General features: G+C 34.6%; 1 protein-coding gene across 3 annotated transcripts in view; it reads left to right on the forward strand.

The window, feature by feature from the left end:
• Positions 1-19,316, forward strand: part of LOC111818984 (glutathione S-transferase C-terminal domain-containing protein-like) — a 62,520-nt gene that overhangs the window by 21,209 nt on the left and 21,995 nt on the right. For 2 of the 3 annotated variants that reach the window (XM_023734767.1, XM_023734766.1), the window contains exon 4: positions 15,558-15,809. In XM_023734767.1, the coding sequence (XP_023590535.1) occupies positions 15,558-15,809 (252 nt within the window). Of the gene's footprint in view, positions 1-15,557; positions 15,810-19,001; positions 19,273-19,316 lie in introns of those variants that run through there. The other variant, XM_023734768.1, reaches the window with a different exon arrangement.

Below are 19,316 nucleotides of genomic sequence, written 5' to 3' on the forward strand. Positions count from 1 at the left end.
ATCATGATGTTGCTTATTGGTCCAGTTGTGAGGATTTTTGTTTTCTTTATGTTGAGGTGTAATCCATACTGAAGGCTGTGGTCTTTGATCTTCACCAGTAAGTGGTTTAAGTCTTCTTCACTTTCAGCAAGCAAGGTTGTGTCATCTGCATATTGCAGGTTGTTAATGAGTCTTTCTCCAATTCTGATACCACGTTCTTCTTTATATAGTCCAGCTTCTCAAATTATTTGTTCAGCATACCGATTGAATAAGTATGGTGATAGGATACAGCCCTGACACACACCTTTCTTAACTTTAAATCATGCAGTATTTCCTTGTTCTGTTCGAATGACAGCCTCTTGGTCTAAGTACAGGCTCCTCATGAGCACAATTAAGTGTTCTGGAATTCCCGTTCTTCACAATGTTATCCATAATTTGTTATGATCCACACAGTCAAATGCCTTTCATAGTCAGTAAAACTCAGGTACACATTTTTCTGGTATTCTCTGCTTTCAGCCATGATCCATCTGACATCAGCAACGATATCCCTTGTTCCATGTCCTCTTCTGAATCCGGCTTGAATTTCTGGCAGTTTTCTGTCGATGTACTACTGCAAGCGCTTTTGAATGACCTTCAGCAAAATTTTACTTGTGTGTGATATTAATGATATTGTCCAATAATTTCTGCATTCTTTGTAAAGTAGAGGGTCAGCAAAAAAGAGAAAGACCGTCAATGAAATGGATTGACACAGCAGCAGCAACAATGGGCTCAAATATAGCAACGATTGTGTGGGCAGCACAGGACTAGGCAGTGTTTGGTTCTGTGGTACATAGGGTCTTTATGAGTTGGTACTGACTCACAGGCACCTATCTACAACAACAACAGGACTTCACATGGTGAAAATTATAAAATGTTATATAGTTTGTTTTGAGGAACTTAACACTTCTATAGATATGGAATTCTGTCTTCATTAGTTTCTTAACTAATATTCATGAATAAAAAAACAAAAAACTTGTCGTCAAGTCAATTTCGACTCATAGCGACCATGTAGGATGGAGTAGAACTGCCCCATAGAGTTTCCAAGGAGTGGCTGGTGAAGTCGAACTGCTGACCTTTTGGTTAGCAGCAGAGCTCTTAACCACTGTACCACCAGAGTTCTGCTGGTAGATGGAATAGATAGAAATACAAGTGATTTTCGTATGATGACTTTGTATTCTGTGATCTTATAAAACTCACTTTTTGGTTCTAATAGCTATTTTTTTTGCACATTATTTGGGATTCTCTACATAGACAATCATGTTGTCTAGGAATAAAGACAGGCTTGTTTCTTTCTTCTCAATATGCATGCCTTTCATTTTGTTTTCTTGCCTTATTGGACTAGAATTTCCATTACAACACAACAGTGAATATGAGTGGAGAGAGGGAACATCTTGCCGTGTTCCCAGTCTTAGGAGGAAAGCATTTAACCTTTCACCATTAAGTATAATATTGGCTCAAGGTTTTTTATAAATGTCCTTTATCAGTTTGAGGAAGTTTCTGACTCTGGTTTCTTCTAATTCTGGTTTGCTGAAGATCTTTCTCAAGAATGGGTATTCAATTTTGTCAAATGCTTTTTTTTAAATTTATTAAGATGATCATATAGTTTTTCTTTTTTAATTTGTTGATGTGATGAGTTACATTTATTGATTTTTTAATGTGGAACCAACCTTCCATTCCTTGGTCATGATGTATGATGTATGTTACGTTCATAACATTCCCTTTTTATTCTTTTAATGGTTATAGGATTCATATTGATGTTCCCTTTTTCATTCCTAATATTGGTAATTCGTGTCTTTTCTCTTTTTTCCTTTGATCAGCCTTGTCTAGAGGTTTATCAAGTTTATTGATCTTTTTAAAGAACCAGCCCTTGACTTTACTGATTTTCTCTATTGTTTTAGTTTTCAGTTTTATTGAAGTTGGCTCTTATCTTTATTATTTCTTTTTTCTGCTTATTTTGCATTCAGTTTGTTCCTTTATTTCCAGTTTCTCAAAGTGGACTGTTAGATAACTGATTCAAAACATTTTTTCCTAATGTAATCATTTGGTGGCATAAAGTTCCTCCTAAGCAATGGTTTAGCTGGTTCTCCCACATTTTGATATCTTCTGTTTCGTTTTCATTCTGTTAAAAATATTTTATAATTTCTCTTTTGATTTCCTCTTTGACCCATGTGTTATGTTGAAATGAGTTGTTTAGTTTTCAAATACTTTGGAATTTTTGATACATGTATCTGTACTTAATTTCTGCCTTAATTTTATTGTGATCAGAGAACTTTTTTTTTTTTTTCCTTATGGTTTCTGTTCTTTTAAATTTGCTGAACTTCATTTTTTGGCCCAGAATGTGGTCTGTCTTGATGAATGTTCAATGTGCCTTTGAAAAAAATGTGCTTTCTGCTGTTGTTGTGAGGAGTGTTTTATAAATGTCAGTTAGGCCAAGTTTGTTAGTAGTCCTATTCAGGTCTATGTTCTGACTGATTTTCTATGCTTGTTCTTTCAGTTACTGGTAGTGGAACATTGAAGTCTCCAACTCTAACTGTGGATTTATTTATGTCTTCTTTCCTTTTTAATGGTTTTTGCTTCATGTATTTTGAAGAACTGGTGTTAGGTGCATGCACATTTAGGATTGTGTGTTTTCACTTTGGTTTTACCTCTTCATAATTACATAATGTCCCTCTTTATGTCTGGTCATATTCCCTTTTCTGAAGTGTACTTTATGTGGTATTGAGATAGCTATTCCAACTTTTTTTTTTGATTACTGTTTTTATTGTATATCTTTTCCCCATATTTTTTTAACTTTATTTTATGCTTTCTTTATATTTAAAGTGGTTTTCTTGGCAATAGCATATTGAAAAGTTGGGTCTTGCTTTTTAATCCAATCTGACAATCTCTGCCTTTTAATTGGAGTGTCTATCCTATTTACATTTAATGTAATTATTGATATGTCTGGGTTTAAATCTATCATCTTACTAGTTTTGTTTCTATTTGTCCCATTTGTTCTTTGATCTGTTTCTTCTTTCATCTCTTGAATTGAGTATTTTTATTTTATTATTTTTATCCCACTGTTGGCTTGTTAATTATACCTTTTAGCAAGGTTATTTTAGTCTTTGTTCTAGGTTTTCAATTTACATCTTTATCACCTTCAATTACTATTATACAATTTCACATATAGTGTAAGGGCCATATACTTGCAATTCTTTCCTCTGATCCTTTATGATATTCTTGTCATACATTTTACTTTTCCATGTATTATAAATCCCACAATACATTTTTATTCTTTTTGCTTTAGGCAAATAATTATCTTTTGGAATAATTAAAAATAAGAAAAAATATTTACCTTTATTTTTACCATTTCTACCGCTCTTCATTTCTTTGTCTAGATTTGTGTTTCCATCATACTCCTTTTGCCTGATGAACATCCTTTAAAATTACTAGTAGCACAGGTCTTTGGGCAATGAATTCTCTTACCTTTGTTTTTCTGCCCCAAGAGGTAGAAGACCTCTGCTTTCTATTGGTATAGAATACTGGGCCCACAAGATCTTGCCCCTCTCCCTGTGGTATAGAGCTTTTTCTTCAACTCTTCCACCAGACTCAGTGGGAATTTTCCTGTGTCCTGGTGGCTACAGGGTTTGCTGTCCCTCCCCCAGTGGCTTCATAGGACAGAGGGCACAGTGAAACAGGCTGATCACCTCTTAAAGATTTGCCCCACCCATATCTCCTGACCCTATCTTCTTATGATTATTTTATGGAGGCCTCTAGAAAAGAGTTTGTAAGTGAATGGGAATTCTTCTTGTGCATGGGGCTCTTGGGTATTACAGACTAATATATTAATCTACTCTTGACTTTTAATAATTCTTTAAAATTTTTTCTGATTTCTTATCCACTTGTATGGCTTCAGTGTTTTCTTTCCTTGCTCTGCTACATGTGAGTCAATATGTGTGTCCAGTCTTTACTTGGAGGGTCTTGGAACTCTTTGGAATTCAGGTTACTTGATTGACTGCTCTCTCATGAAGGAGTTATGACTTTGTTGACTTTGTATTTGTTGACTTTGTAGTTTATTCATTTTTTCCCTCTTTCTTAGGGTGGAAGTGATCTTCTTTCCAGTTTTCCACATCCTAAACAGAAACCAAAACTCCTCTACAGCATAGAAATTAAAAGTCCTCCCTCACTCTCCTCTCTTCCATTCCCTTTCCTAGAGGCAGCCTTCTGGATGTGTATGCTTCTTCTGCTTCTTCGTCCTCTTTTTTTTTTTTTTAATTTATTTTGAGATATTTGTAGTTTCACATGCACTTGCAATTGTAAGAAATAATACAGAGAGATCATATATACCTTTTACCTAGTTTCCCCCAAGGGAACATCTTGCATATAATTTTGCAATATTGCAACCAGGGAATTTACGTTGATAAAATTCACTGACCTTATTCAGTCTTTTTTTTTTTTTTAAAAATGGAGGTGTACACATTAGACACGCTCTTATGTATTGGAATTTCAACCAGAGTTGATCAGTTAACTGAAAAAGTCATTTAAAAGGGAGAATGTAAAAATGATACATGCATACTTTAAATTTTAACCCAAAATATAAAATTGTGTATTTATTCAACATATTTTTTGGATTTAGTGCTAAGACTTACTTTGAATATGAGCATGCTGATACCATAATGCATATTCTTTGATTTTTTAGTTTCAGTAAAAGTGCAGAGAGACATTAAAGACACTTGTGAAGTAATCTGAATACATAATTTTTATAATTTACCCTATCTTCTTCTGTTGTGTTCCTATATTTAATGTTTGTTTCCAAAGCATTCAGTATATATTTCATAGAAACCACAACTTTCTTTTTCACTCATGTATCATTAGATTATATATTATTTAATATAATAAATACAACCTGCAGAAGTATATTTGGGAAGAAAGGGAAATGGCATCCTGGTAGGAGAAGTGTATGGCTATAGTAGTAGATGGTAGTCTGCTAGTATTGTTATTAAAGTGCGCTTTGGGAATCAATCAGTGTATGTATATATATATATATATAAGTATTGGAAAACTTCATTTAGTTAGATAAGTCATGTAAGAACTTCTTGTGTATAAATGTGTATACATACACATATATATATTTAAAATTACAGAAGTGGGATCATATTATGTACATTACCTTTCAAGTTGCTTTTGCCCTTATCAATATGTCTTGGCACTGTTTGCATATCAATATATTAATATTGGTATTAATTACATGGTAGGGAGATATCCTATTGATGAAGATTTAAATTGTCGTTTTATACTGCTGTAAGCAATGCTATGTTGAGCATCTTTGGACCAGTTTGCACATATTTCTTTCAGATAAATTATCAGAAGTAGATTGCTTGTGTCAAATGGTATGGACTTCAAAAATTTTTTATATACTGCCATTTTGTCCTCCAGAATACATACCTACCAATAAAATACGAATATACTTACTTCCTTGCCTGATTTCTGACATGTAATATTTACATTGTCTTTATTTTTGTCAGATATGCAAAAAAATTCTTATTGTTGTTTCAATGTATAGTCTCCTTATTACTATGATGTTAAGCATCTTTTTATGTGTTTATTAGCTGGTTATATTTCTCTTGTGATTTTCCTGTCCTTTACCCATTTTTCTATAAATTTGTTTATCTTTTCCTTATTGATTTGTAAAAGTCTTCATATATTATTGATGTTAATCTGTTAACTTTTATATATGTTGTATTTTCTTGTAGTGTTCAACTGGTCTTACAGATGGTATTATACATTAGGGATTTTTGTTTATTTGTTTATGAACTGGATAAGTCATTGTCCCAATTGTTGTTGTATGCTGTCGAGTCAATTATGACTGATAGTGACCCTAAAGGACACAGTATAACTGTCTCATATGGTTTCTTAGGCTGTAAATCTTTATGGGAGCAGATCACCAGGTCTTTTCTCCCACAGAACAGCTGGTGGGTTCGAATACAACTTATTAAATATTTCATGGTTTTTTTTTCTCTCCTGGGTGAAAAACAATATTTATCATTAATTTATTGTATGTACATTTGTTCAGGTTCATTAATCTATTGGTGTGTTTTCTATTCCTGCTTTAATATATACTTTTTCTAATTATAGTAGCTTATAGGAGCCCTTGTGGCACAATGGTTAAGTGCTTGGCTGCTAACCAAAAGATCGACAGTTTAAACCCACCAGCCGCTCCATGGGAGAAAGATGTTGCAATCTGCTTTTGTAAAGATCTACAGCCTCAGAAACCCTATGAGGCAGTTCTTCTCTGTCCTATAGGGTCACTATGAGTTGGAGTCAACTTGACAGCAGTGAGTTTATAGTATAGTTGAAATTCTGGTAGAGCAAATTTATCTATATTGACTTTCTTTAAAAAAAAAAAAGGCTGTTTTGCTAGTCGGATTTCACAAATAAAAATCCTCTGAGATTTTTATTAGTATTTAACTGAATTTGTAAATTATTTGGGGAAACTCAGACATCTTTGCCATATCAAATCTTTCATTTTGGAATATATATAGTTCTTAGTTCTCTATTCATATAGATCTTTTATATGCTCAAGTAAGATTTTATAATTTTTTTTGTGCATACTATTGCAAAATCTTCTCAGGGCTGTTTGATAAGCTCTATCATCGTTTCAAAAGCACATTTTCTTTAAGCCAGCAGTTACAGTGCTGGAAATTTATCCTACGTATGTACTCACATATGCACAGAGACGTATATCCAAGGATATTTGTGTTAGAATTGTTTTAATAGAAAATTTTGGAAGTAAGCTAAATGTTTCTATGCAGTGTATAGGCTAAATAAATTTTGGCATATCCATGTAATGGTATAATAAATTCTGGCATACCCATATAATAGAATACTATTTTTTTAATTAAAAAGAATAAGGTAGTTTTGGAATGGCTTGTTGCACATCTACACTCTTACCAAAAGCAAGGAAAAAAATAGGATAAAATACAAAAACAAAACTGTTTTAAGGCATTAGACATCACTGATTTATAATAGCTAATCTGAGGGGCCAAGATTCTAAAGAGAAAGATAATTTCTTGAAGTCAGCCTAGTTCTGAGTGATAGCAAAATAGCAGCTGCTAAGAGACAAAGAAGCCAGCAGAGCTTTTGGCAATTACATGAGACTTGGAAGATAAAAAATAGCTTTTCTGGTAAAAATTGATAGCCATCAGTCAAGAGGCCAGGATCCCTTAAAGAAGGGAGACGTAGAGAAGTGAGTGGTTTCCCCTCTGTATATTTGCTGAGTATTAGCTGCTCAGAGCAAAAGGCTACAAAGCTAAGTAAAAGCAGTCGAAAGCAGAGTAGCGTTATCGCCTATCGCATGGATTGGAAGACAAGAAATGAAGTTCAGGACCTTTCACTGAAGAGGGTCTCTGGTAATTACCTAGGTTTCATTTGGGACCTATGGAGGCTTACCCTATAAGTGGTGGTAAAACAGGTAAACAGAATCGTAGACTGAAATTCAGCTTTAGGAAAGCATATCCCAGATGGATTGAGGTAAACGTACCCTATTCCAGCTGCATGCCAGAAAGTAAGGGGAATCCTTGTGGGAGGAGAAGAGCACCATCAAGAGCCTCTATAATTTTTCATAGACATACAATATTAACATCAGGCATACAGAAAAACAGAACCAAGAGGAAAAAATAAACAACAGAGATGGTTCTACAGGAAACTTTGATTTTGGAGATACAAGACCCAGACTTCAACATAACTGCAATTGATAAGTTCAAAACAGATGACAACACGAAGAATGTGAGTAGGTAACTAAAATCTATAATACAAGAATAAAAATGGAAATTATAGAATGAAATAAGCTATAACAAAAATTAGGCATTCAATAGATTGATTATTTGCAAACTGGACATAGCTAACAGAGAATTAGTGAACTAGAAGAAGGTCAGCCTAGAGTGTAGCATGTAAGGAAGAAAAGCACAGAAAATACTGAAAACAGTGCAAAAGTTTATTTGATTCACAGTGAAAAGGTCTACAAATGTAATTTGAATCACAGAAAGGGAGGAAATAAAAAATAGAATAGAAGCAATATTTTCAGAAGCCAATGAAAGTCCTCAAGCCACAGATGCAGGAAGTGATACAGGACTATCTCTGGGTGGGATGGAGCAGGTTTTTAGCAGACCAACATACCCAATGAAATAAGTAGGAAAAAAAAAAACTAGATAAAGTTGTTTTTTAAAAATGGTATTTTTAAAAACATTGGAGACCTGTGGAAGCAATGAGGACTAGAAGAAATAGAGTTCTAGATAAGAAGAGCTGTCTTATGGATTACTATATGGAGCATCTAAGATTCCTTAAAAATGATGTTTGGTTAATAATTTTAATAAATAACATTACTTGATAGCAAGGTATCAAAATGTGACTGATACTCAGGAGACTCAAAGATGGTCCAGTTATTGGAGTTAGTAGTAGATAAGGACTTTAAAATGACTATGATTAATATGTTAGTGAAAAGGAACAAACAGATGAAAGGATAAGGAATTGTAATCTGAAGAAAAATCAAATGGACAATGTTGACCTGAAAATACAAGATCTAAAATTAAGAACACTGATGGATTTAGCAGAAGACTGGGGACAGAAGAAAACAAAATTAGTGAACTTGAAGACAGATAAGTAGAAAATATCCAAGTTGAATAGAGGAAGAAAAGAAAAAAGGCATGGAAAAACACAATAGATCATAAGAGACACATGGGACTGAATTAAAAGGTTGAATATAAGAGTAATTTGAGTTCTAGAAGGAGGGAAAAAGTGAATGGTACAGAAATAGTATTTGAAGAGATCATGGCTAAGAATATTTCAAAACTAATGAAAGACATCAATATACAGATTCAAGCAGCTCAGCTAACAGCAAGTAGGATAAATACAAAGAAAGCTATACCTGGTCCCATTGTAGCCAAACTGCTGGAAAGAACAAAGACAACAAATCTTAAAAGAAGCAAGATTTTGCCATCAACAAGAGTGATGGCTGACTGCAATATAACCTTGGAAGCCAGGAGATAATGGAATGGCACCTTCAAAGTACTATAGGTAACATCATACTTAATGGTGTAATACTGAATGTGTTCCATTTCAAAGCAGGAACAGCAAGTATATTTATGAGCATCAATTCTATTCAGCATTGCTCAAGCCAGGACAATATGGAAAAGAGAAAAAAAAATAGTTTGGAGATTAGAAAGAAAGAATTAAAACTGTCATTATTTACAGATGAATTTACTGTGTACATAGAAAATCCAGAAGAATCTACAAATTAATAAGTCAGTTTAGGAAGGGTGTTGCATATAACATCAACATTAAATAGTAATTAGTTTTGTTGGTATGTGTGAGCATTGAAAAATTAGAAAATGAAACATTTAATATTCCATTTACAATAACATTTTAAAAATGAAGTAGTTCAGAATAAACCTAACAAAATATATACAATATAATGTGTCAGTGGTAGGTTAATATCCATATGCCTACAAGGAAAAGCAGTTAATAAGACTATTATTCAAATTTCTGCACTAACCACAAACGCCATAGATGAAGAGAGTGAAGATTTGCTGCAGTCTGAAGTTGGTCAAGCATGCAATCAAGGTGTATTGATAATTACTGGTGGTTAGAATGTGAAAGTTGGAAACAAACAAGAATAATCAGTAGTTGTAAAATACAATGATGCCAGATAGGAACAATGCCGTAAATCATGTGATAGAATTCTGGAAGACCAATGACTTACTTATTGTAAATCCTATTTTTCAAGAACACATCCTTGCTGGATGGGCTATACAGGAATCAAATAAACTATATCTGTGAAAATAGACAGTGGAGAAACTCAATATCATCAGTCAAGACAAAGCCAGCGTCTGACTGCAGAAAAGACCATGAATTATTCATATGAAAGTTCAAGCTAAAGCTGAAGAAAATCAAAGGAAGTCCACGAAAATCAAAGTACGAGCTTGAAAACATCCCACCTGAATTTAGAGACCATCTCAAGAATAGATTTGACACAGTGAGCACTACCGAAGACCAGAAGAGTTGTGGTGTGACATCAAGGACACCATACATGAAGAAAGTAAAAGGTCATTAAAAAGACAGGAAAGTAAGAAAGATCAAAATGGCTGTCGGAAGAGACTCTGAAACTTTCTCTTGAGTGCAGAGTTGCTAAAGTGATTTTAATAAATGATAAAGTGAAAGAACTGAACAGAAGATTTCAAAGGGTGGCTTGAGAAGACGGTAAGTATTATGATGAAATGTACAAATATCTGGAGTTAGAAGACTAAAAAGGAAGAATATGATTGGCATTTCTCAAAGTGAAAGAACTGAAGAAAAAATTCAAGCCTTAAGTTGCATTACTGAAAGATTCTATAGGCAAAAAACTGAATGACACAGGAATCTTTAAAATAAGATGGAAGAAATACACAGAGACACTGTCCTAGAAAGAATGGTTGATGTGCAACCATTTCAGGGGGTAGCATATGATTGAGAACTGTTGATACTGAAGGAAGAAGTTCAAACTGCACTGAAGGCATTGGCGAAAAACAAGGCTATAGGAGTTGATGGAAAACCAACTGAGATGCTTCAACAAACAGATGCAACACTGGAAGCTATTACTTATCTATGTCAGGAAATTTGGAAGACAGCTACTTGGCCACCTGGCTGTAAGAGATCCATATTTGTGCCCATTCAAAGAAAGGTGATCAAACAGAATGTGGAAATTATTAAACAGTATTATTCATATCATGTGCTAACAAAATTTTGCTGAAGATAATTAAAAAATGACTGTAGCCGTACCTCTAGAGGGAACTGCCAGAAGTTCAAGCCCGATTCAAAAGAGGACAGAGGACAAGGGATATCACTGCTGATGGATCTTGGCTGAAAGCAGAGGATAACAGAATGATGTTTGTGTTTTATTGACTATGCAAAGGCATTCGACTGTGTGGATCATAACAAATTATGGATAATAATTTGATAAATGGTAATTCCAGAACACTTAAATGGATTAAGAGACAGTCTTTTGAAAAAACAAGGCATGGTTTAAAATCAGAAAACGTGTGGCAGAATTGTATCCTTTCACTTTACTTATTCAATCTGTAGGCTGCTAACCAATAAGTCGGCAGTTCGAATCCACCAGGCGCTCCTTGGAAACCTTATGGGGCAGTTCTACTCTGTCCTATAGGGTTGCTATGAGTTAGAATTGACTTGATGGCAATGGGTTTGCTTTTTGGTTTTAATGCTGAATAAATAATCAGAGAAGCTGGAATATATGAAAACGAACAGGACATCAGGATTGGATGAAGACATTAACAACCTGTGATATGCAGATGACACAACCTTGCTTGCTGAAAACGAAGATGACTTCAAGTACTTATGATGAAGGTCAAAGACTACAGCCTTCAGGATAGATTACGCCTAAATGTGTAGACATGAAAATCCTCACAACTGGACTGATAATCAAGATCATGATAAATGGAGAAAAAATTGAGTTTGTCAATGATTTAATTGTACTTGGATCGATAATCAATATTTATCAAAGCAGCAGTCAAGAAATCAAATGATGTCCTGCATTGTACAAATCTGCTGCAAAAGAACTCTTTTACAGTTTTAAAAAGCAAAGATGCCACTTGATGACTAAGGTGCACTTGGCCCAAGTCATGGTCTTTTCAATCACCGCATATGCATGGGAAAACTGGACAATAAAAACGGAAGACTGAAGAAGAACTGAAGCATCCGAATTGTGGTGTTGGCGAAGAATATTGAATATACTGTGGACTGCCTGAAGAATGAACAAATCAGAAGAAATACAATCAGAATTCCCCTTAGAAGTAAAGATTGGGAGACTTCGGCTTGCTTACTTTGAACATGTCATCAGGAAAGACCAGTTCTTAGAAAAGGACATCGTGGTTGGTAGAGGGTCAGTGGAAAGAAAGGAAATCCTCAGTGAGATGTATTGATACAGTAGCCACAACAATGGAATTAAACCACCGAAGATCATGAAGATGGTACAAAACCGCTCAACATTTCATTCTGTTATACATGACTTGTTGCCGTTGAGTTGATTCTGACTCATAGCGACCCTATAGGACAGAGTAGAATGCCCCATAGGGTTTCCAAGGGGCAGTGGCTGGTGGAATCAAACTGCCAATCTTTTGGATGGCAACCAAGCTCTTAAGCAGTGTGCCACCAGGGATCCCTGTTATACGTAAGGTCACCTAAAAATAAATGACAAACACTACAAAACGTTACTGAGAGAAATTAAAGAAATCCTAAATCAATGGTGAGTTATACCATGTCCTTTTATTGGAAAATTTAATTATTGTTAAGATGTCAATTCTCTCCCAAATTATAGTTTAAATCCAAATCAAATCAGCATGTTTTGTGTGCGTGTATGTTTGCATTTGTTGAAACTGACAAGCTAATTCTAAAATTTATGTAGTAATGTAAAGGAACTAGAATAGCCAAAGCAATATTGAAGAACAAGGTTGGAGTTCTTGATAGCAAGACTTGCTTTAATATCCTGCTAATTAAGAGAGTGTGATGATGGCCAAAAGATAGATTTATAGACCAAGTGAACAGAATAGAGAGTTCAGAAATGGACATCTTTTTCAGGTCACCCAATTTACAACAAAAGCACACTACAGATAGAGAGTGGGTTGGGGATAGGATGATTTTTTTCTGTAAATAGTGTGGATCTATTGGATATTTTATTCATACAAATTAAACTTTACCTTACCTCATATCATATACAAAAATCAAATCCAGATAGGTTGTTGATCTAAATATGAAGGGTAAAACAATAAAGCTTCTAGACTGTATCAGAGGAGAGATTGACATTGAGGTAGCAATAGGTTTCTTAAACAGCACAGAAAAAATAGTTATCATAAAAGAAAAGATAAAGTGAAATTCATTTAAAATAAGAGCTTCTGTTGAATACCATTAAGACAGTGAAAAGACAAACCACACAGTGGGAGAAGATATTCACAGTAAATATATGCAAATACTCGCGTCCAAAATAAAAGAACTATAATTAAAAAAAAAAAACCTAATTGAAAAATGGGCAAATGACATAAACAAGAACTATACCGAAGAAAATATTTAAATGTTCAATAAACATGAGGAGGTGGTCAACGTTAGTCATTAAAAAGAAAAAAAAAAAAACCAAACCAAACCCGTTGCTGTCGAGTCGATTCCGACTCATAGCAACCCTATAGTACAGAGTAGAACTGCCCCATAGGATTTCCAAGGAGCAGCTGGTGAATTCAGACTGCTGACCTTTTGGTTAACAGCTGTAGCTCTTAACTACTGTGTCACCAGGACTCCAAATTAGTCATTAAGGAAGTGCAAATTAAAACCACAATGAAATACCACTACATATTTACTAGAATAGCTAAAACTAATGAAACAAAATGCCAATTATTGAGGAGAATGTGGAACAAGTATAACTCTTAAAACTGAATGGTGGGAGTATAAATTAGTGCAAACACTTCGGAAAGCTAGCAGTATTTCCTAATTTAAATGTATACCCTATGACCTAGCAGTTCCACTCCTGTTTATATCCAACAGAAAATGCATACATACATGTACCAAAAGGCATGCACAAGAATGTTCTTTCCAGCACTATTAGTAAAACTACCCAGTTGAAAACAACAGTAGAAAGAATATATAAAATGTGCTGTATCGTACAATAGACTATTCCACAAGAAGAATGAATAAAATGTGGAAGAATCTTGAGAACATAATACTGAGTGTAAGAAGTCTGACAGAGAAGGGTATGTATGTACTGTATGATTCCATTTAGAGGTTTCTTTAGGAAGCTGTGCTGACTCGGGACATGAAGGAAGCTTCCAGAATGCTGGTTATGTTCTATTTTTTATCTTGACAGTGGTTATACAGTGTGTTTGTGTCTGTGTGTGAAAATTAAACTGTACACTTATTACTTGTGTGATATTTCCAAATCAAAGGTAAAAAGAATTTGGTACATTAATATAATGCTAATATGGAAGGATCTTTAAGATATATTAGTAAGTGAAAAAAATCAAGGGTGTAAAATAGTGTATATTGTTATGTCCCTGTTTGTATAAATAAAGTATATGCTCTTTTTTTTTTTCCTTGAACATACAAGCAACTGTTAACTTTGTTTACCTCTGAGAGAGAGGTAGGGTGGTGGTTGGAGATTTTTCTTTTTTCTATTTTAACTGTGTATTTTGAATTTTTCACCAGTATTGGAAATGTATTATGTTTGTGTTTATAATAAAGTTTAATGATATCAGAGGTTAGATGTACAGCAGTATTATGGATCAATTTTGTTTTCTTCATTATACTGTCTCAAAAATTATGCAAAATTGTTACAAAAATTAAGAAATATTATTACAAATCAAGTCTATTGAGAATTCTTTTACATTTCAGATTTCTAACTCAAAGTGTTTTGGGGGATGCATACATTAATCCATGTACAATAATGGAAGTGATGTTAGCCCCGGATGCAAGAGTTGCCCCAATTTTTATGTTGTGAAATGAATGATAAAAACATAAAGACACCTCAAAGAAGTTATATGAATGGCAAATAAGCACATGAAAATATGCTCCACATCGTTAGTTATAGGGAAATGCAAATTAAAATCACAATGAGATACTTCTGCATACCCACTAGAATGGCTAAAATAAAAATACTGACCATACCAAGTGCTGGCAAGGATGTGGAGAAACTGGAACCTTCATACATTGCTAGTAGGAATATAAAATGGTTCCGGAAAAAACCAATCCTGTTGCCGTTGAGTCGATTCCGACTCATAGTGACCATATAGGACAGAGTAGAATTGCCTCATAGGGTTTCCAAGGATCTGCTGGTGGATTCAAACTGCCGACCTTTTGGTTGGCAGCCATAGCTCTTAACTAGTGCACCACCAGGACTCCTAAAATGGTACAGCCACTGGAAAAGTTTGGTGGTTTCTTAAAAAGTTAACATATACCTACCATACAACCTAGTGACTTGACTCCTAGGTATCCATTCATAAGAAGTGAAAGGATTTCCACATAAAGACTTGCACATGAATATGTATAGCAGAATTCTTTATGATAGCCAAAAACTGGAAACAATTCAAATGTCCATTAACTGGTGAATGGATAAACAAAATATGATGTAGCCACACAATGGACTACTACTCATCAATACAAAGGAACAAACTACTGATAAGTGCAACTACATGGATGAACCCCCAAAATAAAATGCTGCATAAAAAAAAGATAGATGCATATTGTATGACTCCATTTATGTCAAAGTTTAGAAAAGGCAAAATTAAAGAGACAGCCCAAAGGTTGTTGCCTGCGTCTGGCCATGGGAGCAGAGAGATTGACTACAAACAGGTACAAGGGAACTTTTTAGGGCGATGAAAGTGTTCTAAAACTGGATTTGCTAGTGGTTGCACAATGTTTAAATTTATTAAAACTCATTGATTAAAAATGGGTGTATTTTATGCCATGTGAAGTATACCTCAATACAGCTATAAACAAACAACATATAATGTATTTTGCTCTTTCCTGCCTAGGTAATTATCTGCAAGAAACATTCTGAAAAGCTGGTAGAATTTCCATTGCTGGCATCTTGGTACCAGAGGATTCAGGAAGTGCCAAAAGTAAAAACAGCAGCTTCTAAGTGTGGAATTCAATTTCTGGATCTACCAGAGTTGCTGACCACCTCAAATGAGCAGCATCCAAATCTAAGTGAGGTCCCAGGTGTAGAGGAGCAAAGTGATCCTTCATTTATAGGAGGACCAAGACCAACTATGACCAAGTTAATGGTAATTAAATTCTTTTATTAAACTTAAAAAAAAAAAAAAATCCATGTGGTAAATGTTGGTGAGAACTTTACCCCAACCGATAGTCATATCTTGACATTATTTATATTCTCGATTTTATTTTTAGCTATCTTAAGTCGCTCTTTACCAATTATTTCTGCTAGTCCTTTGGATTCATGTGAAGTATAGTAAATTGGATATTTATAATATTATGTGTCTGTGGAGTGAAATCACAATATATGCTTCTTAAAAGTATTTTTTTATAAACTTTTTTTAAATATTCAAGACAATGACCAAGGTAGTATCATACCTGGTCAAGAGTAATGTTTTCACCTGTTGCAAAATCGTGGCTCAGTCTTTTCTATTTCAAGATGATAATTTGAAGTTAAAGATATATGAACATGAATACGTCAATTTACTTTCCAAGGTTTTATCTATATTTAGGATTTTGGAATACTTTAAATTTTGGTTTTACTTTATTCTTTGATTTTAATGCCTTTGTTACATATTAAAAATGCGTATGAACAACTTTTCCCTGTTTGGGGCAAATTTGTTTCTAATAGTACTAATTGTAGAAGTTTTTACCAGTAAGCTTTATTTTCCCTACCATTTAAAGCAATTTACAAAATTGTTTTCCTTAGAGATTAGTTGAAGATTTATTTGAATAGTGGAAAATTTACTAAGTATTTTGAGCTATTTATTTGAGTTGCACTGGAAAAGTATTAATTATATTTCCCTACTTGGGTTGGGACATGTTTGAGTTCTATAGCTGACAGAAAGCTTGCTGATTTACAAAAGTACAAGAAGACTTTAGCCATGACACCAGCCCCTCTGTTCTTCAGCCAAGTTCTGTTAGTGTATTGGTAAAACAATGAGACATTACTATAGAGTTTATTTTAGAAGATATCAAAGCAGTGTCCAGAGTTTGGTCTGCCTTGATCAGGTGGTTTCACTGGCTGGGGATCTTTGGTTCACATCCTGAATGTTTTTAAATAATTACCAGGAGGGTAAACTGCTTAGTATTAAAATACTAATTTTTAAAATTCCAACAAATCAAAAATGTATGCTTTTAATTCATACTAATGTAGAGTCTTGAAAGAAAAATTGATAGTTCAGATTTCTATGTATGCTTCCAGCTGAATGGACAATAAAATGACATTAGGAAAGATGTTTTATTTTATACATTTAAAAAATATTTATAAATAAAGTGGGATAAATAAAAATTAAATTCAGAAAAAGTTAATAAATGTAAAAATAAGCCCTGTGTAATAATATAAAAAATATAAAGGAAATCCTGACTTTTTAATTTACAAGGAATGTGTTAGTTCAAAGGAGTCCTGGTGGTGCAGTGGTTAAGTGCTTGGCTGCTAACCAAAAGGTTGGCGGTTCAAACCCACCAGTTGCTCTGCAGAAGAAAGATGTGGCAGTAAGCTTCCATAAAGATTACAGCCTTTGAAACCCTATGGGGCAGTTCTACTCTGTCCTGTAGGGTCACTTTGAGTCAGAATCGAGTCAGTGGCAATGGGTTTGGTTGTTGGTTTGTGTTAATTCAGGCTCTCCAAGAAGCAGACTCCAAGATAAGGTAGACATGCAAGAGGTTTGTTGAGAAAAACACTTATTATGGAAAATAGGGAGGGAGCTAGAGAGTGCTGGGGGAACATTCAGACCATGATGCAGGTTTGAACCCCTGTGTATGAGAGAGGTAAGGAAAGAAGGCTAGGTTTTAGACTGCAGAGCTATTCTAAGAAAGTTTTGGCAAGGCCAATGAGGAGTCCTTGATCCCAAATTGCTTATCAGAGGAGTTCTGTGTTTCTCTGGAATGGGTCTGCCTTAATTTCCCTGTCATTCTCAGTCATTAGCTTGGGAACAACTCATGTGTGGCCTCAGCTTGAATGTGGGGATTGATTTCAGAGCCCAGCAACTGAGGCTATTGGTCAATTAGGCTCCCTGTGGTTGAAGATCTGAGAGGTACTTTTTCATAGCGGCCACCCTTTGCATCACAGTATCTACTTCTCCAAATAGCTTTTGAGAACAGCTCCTCCACGGTTCTGTGGAAAATGGGGAGGGAGCCAAAGGAGGCTGGGGGAGACATCAGACTTCAGTGCAAATCTAACCTTTGTGGAGCAGAGAGGAAAGGAAGACATGTTGGGTAGGAAGAATTTTAAACTGCAGTACAATTCCAAGAGAGTTTCCTCAAGGCCTACTAGGAGTCCTCCAGTCAAAGCTGTCAGTTCGAGCAGTCACATGTCTCCCAGTAGTGGGCCTGCCGTAGTATCCCTGCCACCTCATTCACTGGGAAGCATGCCCAGGAGAAGTATGGTTATGACGAAAAAGTGGTGGGGGATTTCAGAATGCAATAACTGAGACCTTAGGTCAGTTAGTATTCTTCTTAGTTCCAGATCTGAGAGGCACATTTTCATGTCCATCACAGGAATTTTTAGAAAATAATAAGACCTTTCATTCATTATAGTGAGAAGATTACAAAGGGACTAGGTGACTTGGGTTCTGGTTCCAGCTTTGCAGCTAAGCTAACCTTATGAGCCTGAAATAAGTCATTTAACCAAAGGGTCACGATTTCTCCATCTATTAAATTAAGTGGAGTGTGTTAGGCATTCTGTATGTTTTTTTTCCTGATCTTTTAAATCTTACGGTTACATATAAAAGATGACTGCGATAATACATTCACATATAAAACAAAAATGAAGGCTTACATCTGAGAAGTAAAATTTTCAATTTTTATTTTAGTTCTAACTTGATGGAATGAATATATTAGATCCAATGATTTTCTTTTTTAACCCAAGGCATTGTTTTGCTCATTACTAGTAAAGTTCTCTATCAACAAGTATATTGAAAGACAATAAATACATATCAAATTATTACATTATTTAAATTGATTACTTTTATTTATATTGTAAATTTTCAGTATAGTCACAGTATTTTATGCTAATTACATGAGGATATGTGAAATTGGTGCTAAGCGGAAGTGGGAAATAGTTCAGTTTTTCTTAGAAGTGTTCACATCTCACCTTTTTTTTTTTTTTTTAACTTCTATTTTCTTTGGCACAACCTTGCCAACAAAATCTCCCTTATTCTCCAAACCAAAACCAAACCAAACCTGTTGCTGTTGAGTTGATTCCAACTCAGAGCAACCCTATATTCTTCAGAAGTGTTTAACTTATATATTCCTTCATTCAGTCAAAACAATTTACAGGTGTCTACTGAACATCAGGCATTGCTGTGAGTGCAAGATATATGAAGAACAAACTGAGCAGTAAACCTGCCTTTATAGTACTTACGTTCTGTGGGAGAGACAAAGGAAAACAAAAACAAAAACAAAAATGTATTTATATGTATAAATAAATAAACGTATGTGCATTAGGTGATGATACATGCTGTCAAAAAAACAGAGTAGTTGGTCGAATAGACATATGCACACCTATGTTCATGGCAGCATTGTTCACAATAGCAAAACGATGGAAACAACCTAGATGCCCATCAACAGATGAATGG

Source organism: Trichechus manatus, unplaced genomic scaffold, assembly GCF_000243295.1.
Source record: "Trichechus manatus latirostris isolate Lorelei unplaced genomic scaffold, TriManLat1.0 scaffold00071, whole genome shotgun sequence".
Lineage (NCBI taxonomy): Eukaryota > Metazoa > Chordata > Mammalia > Sirenia > Trichechidae > Trichechus > Trichechus manatus.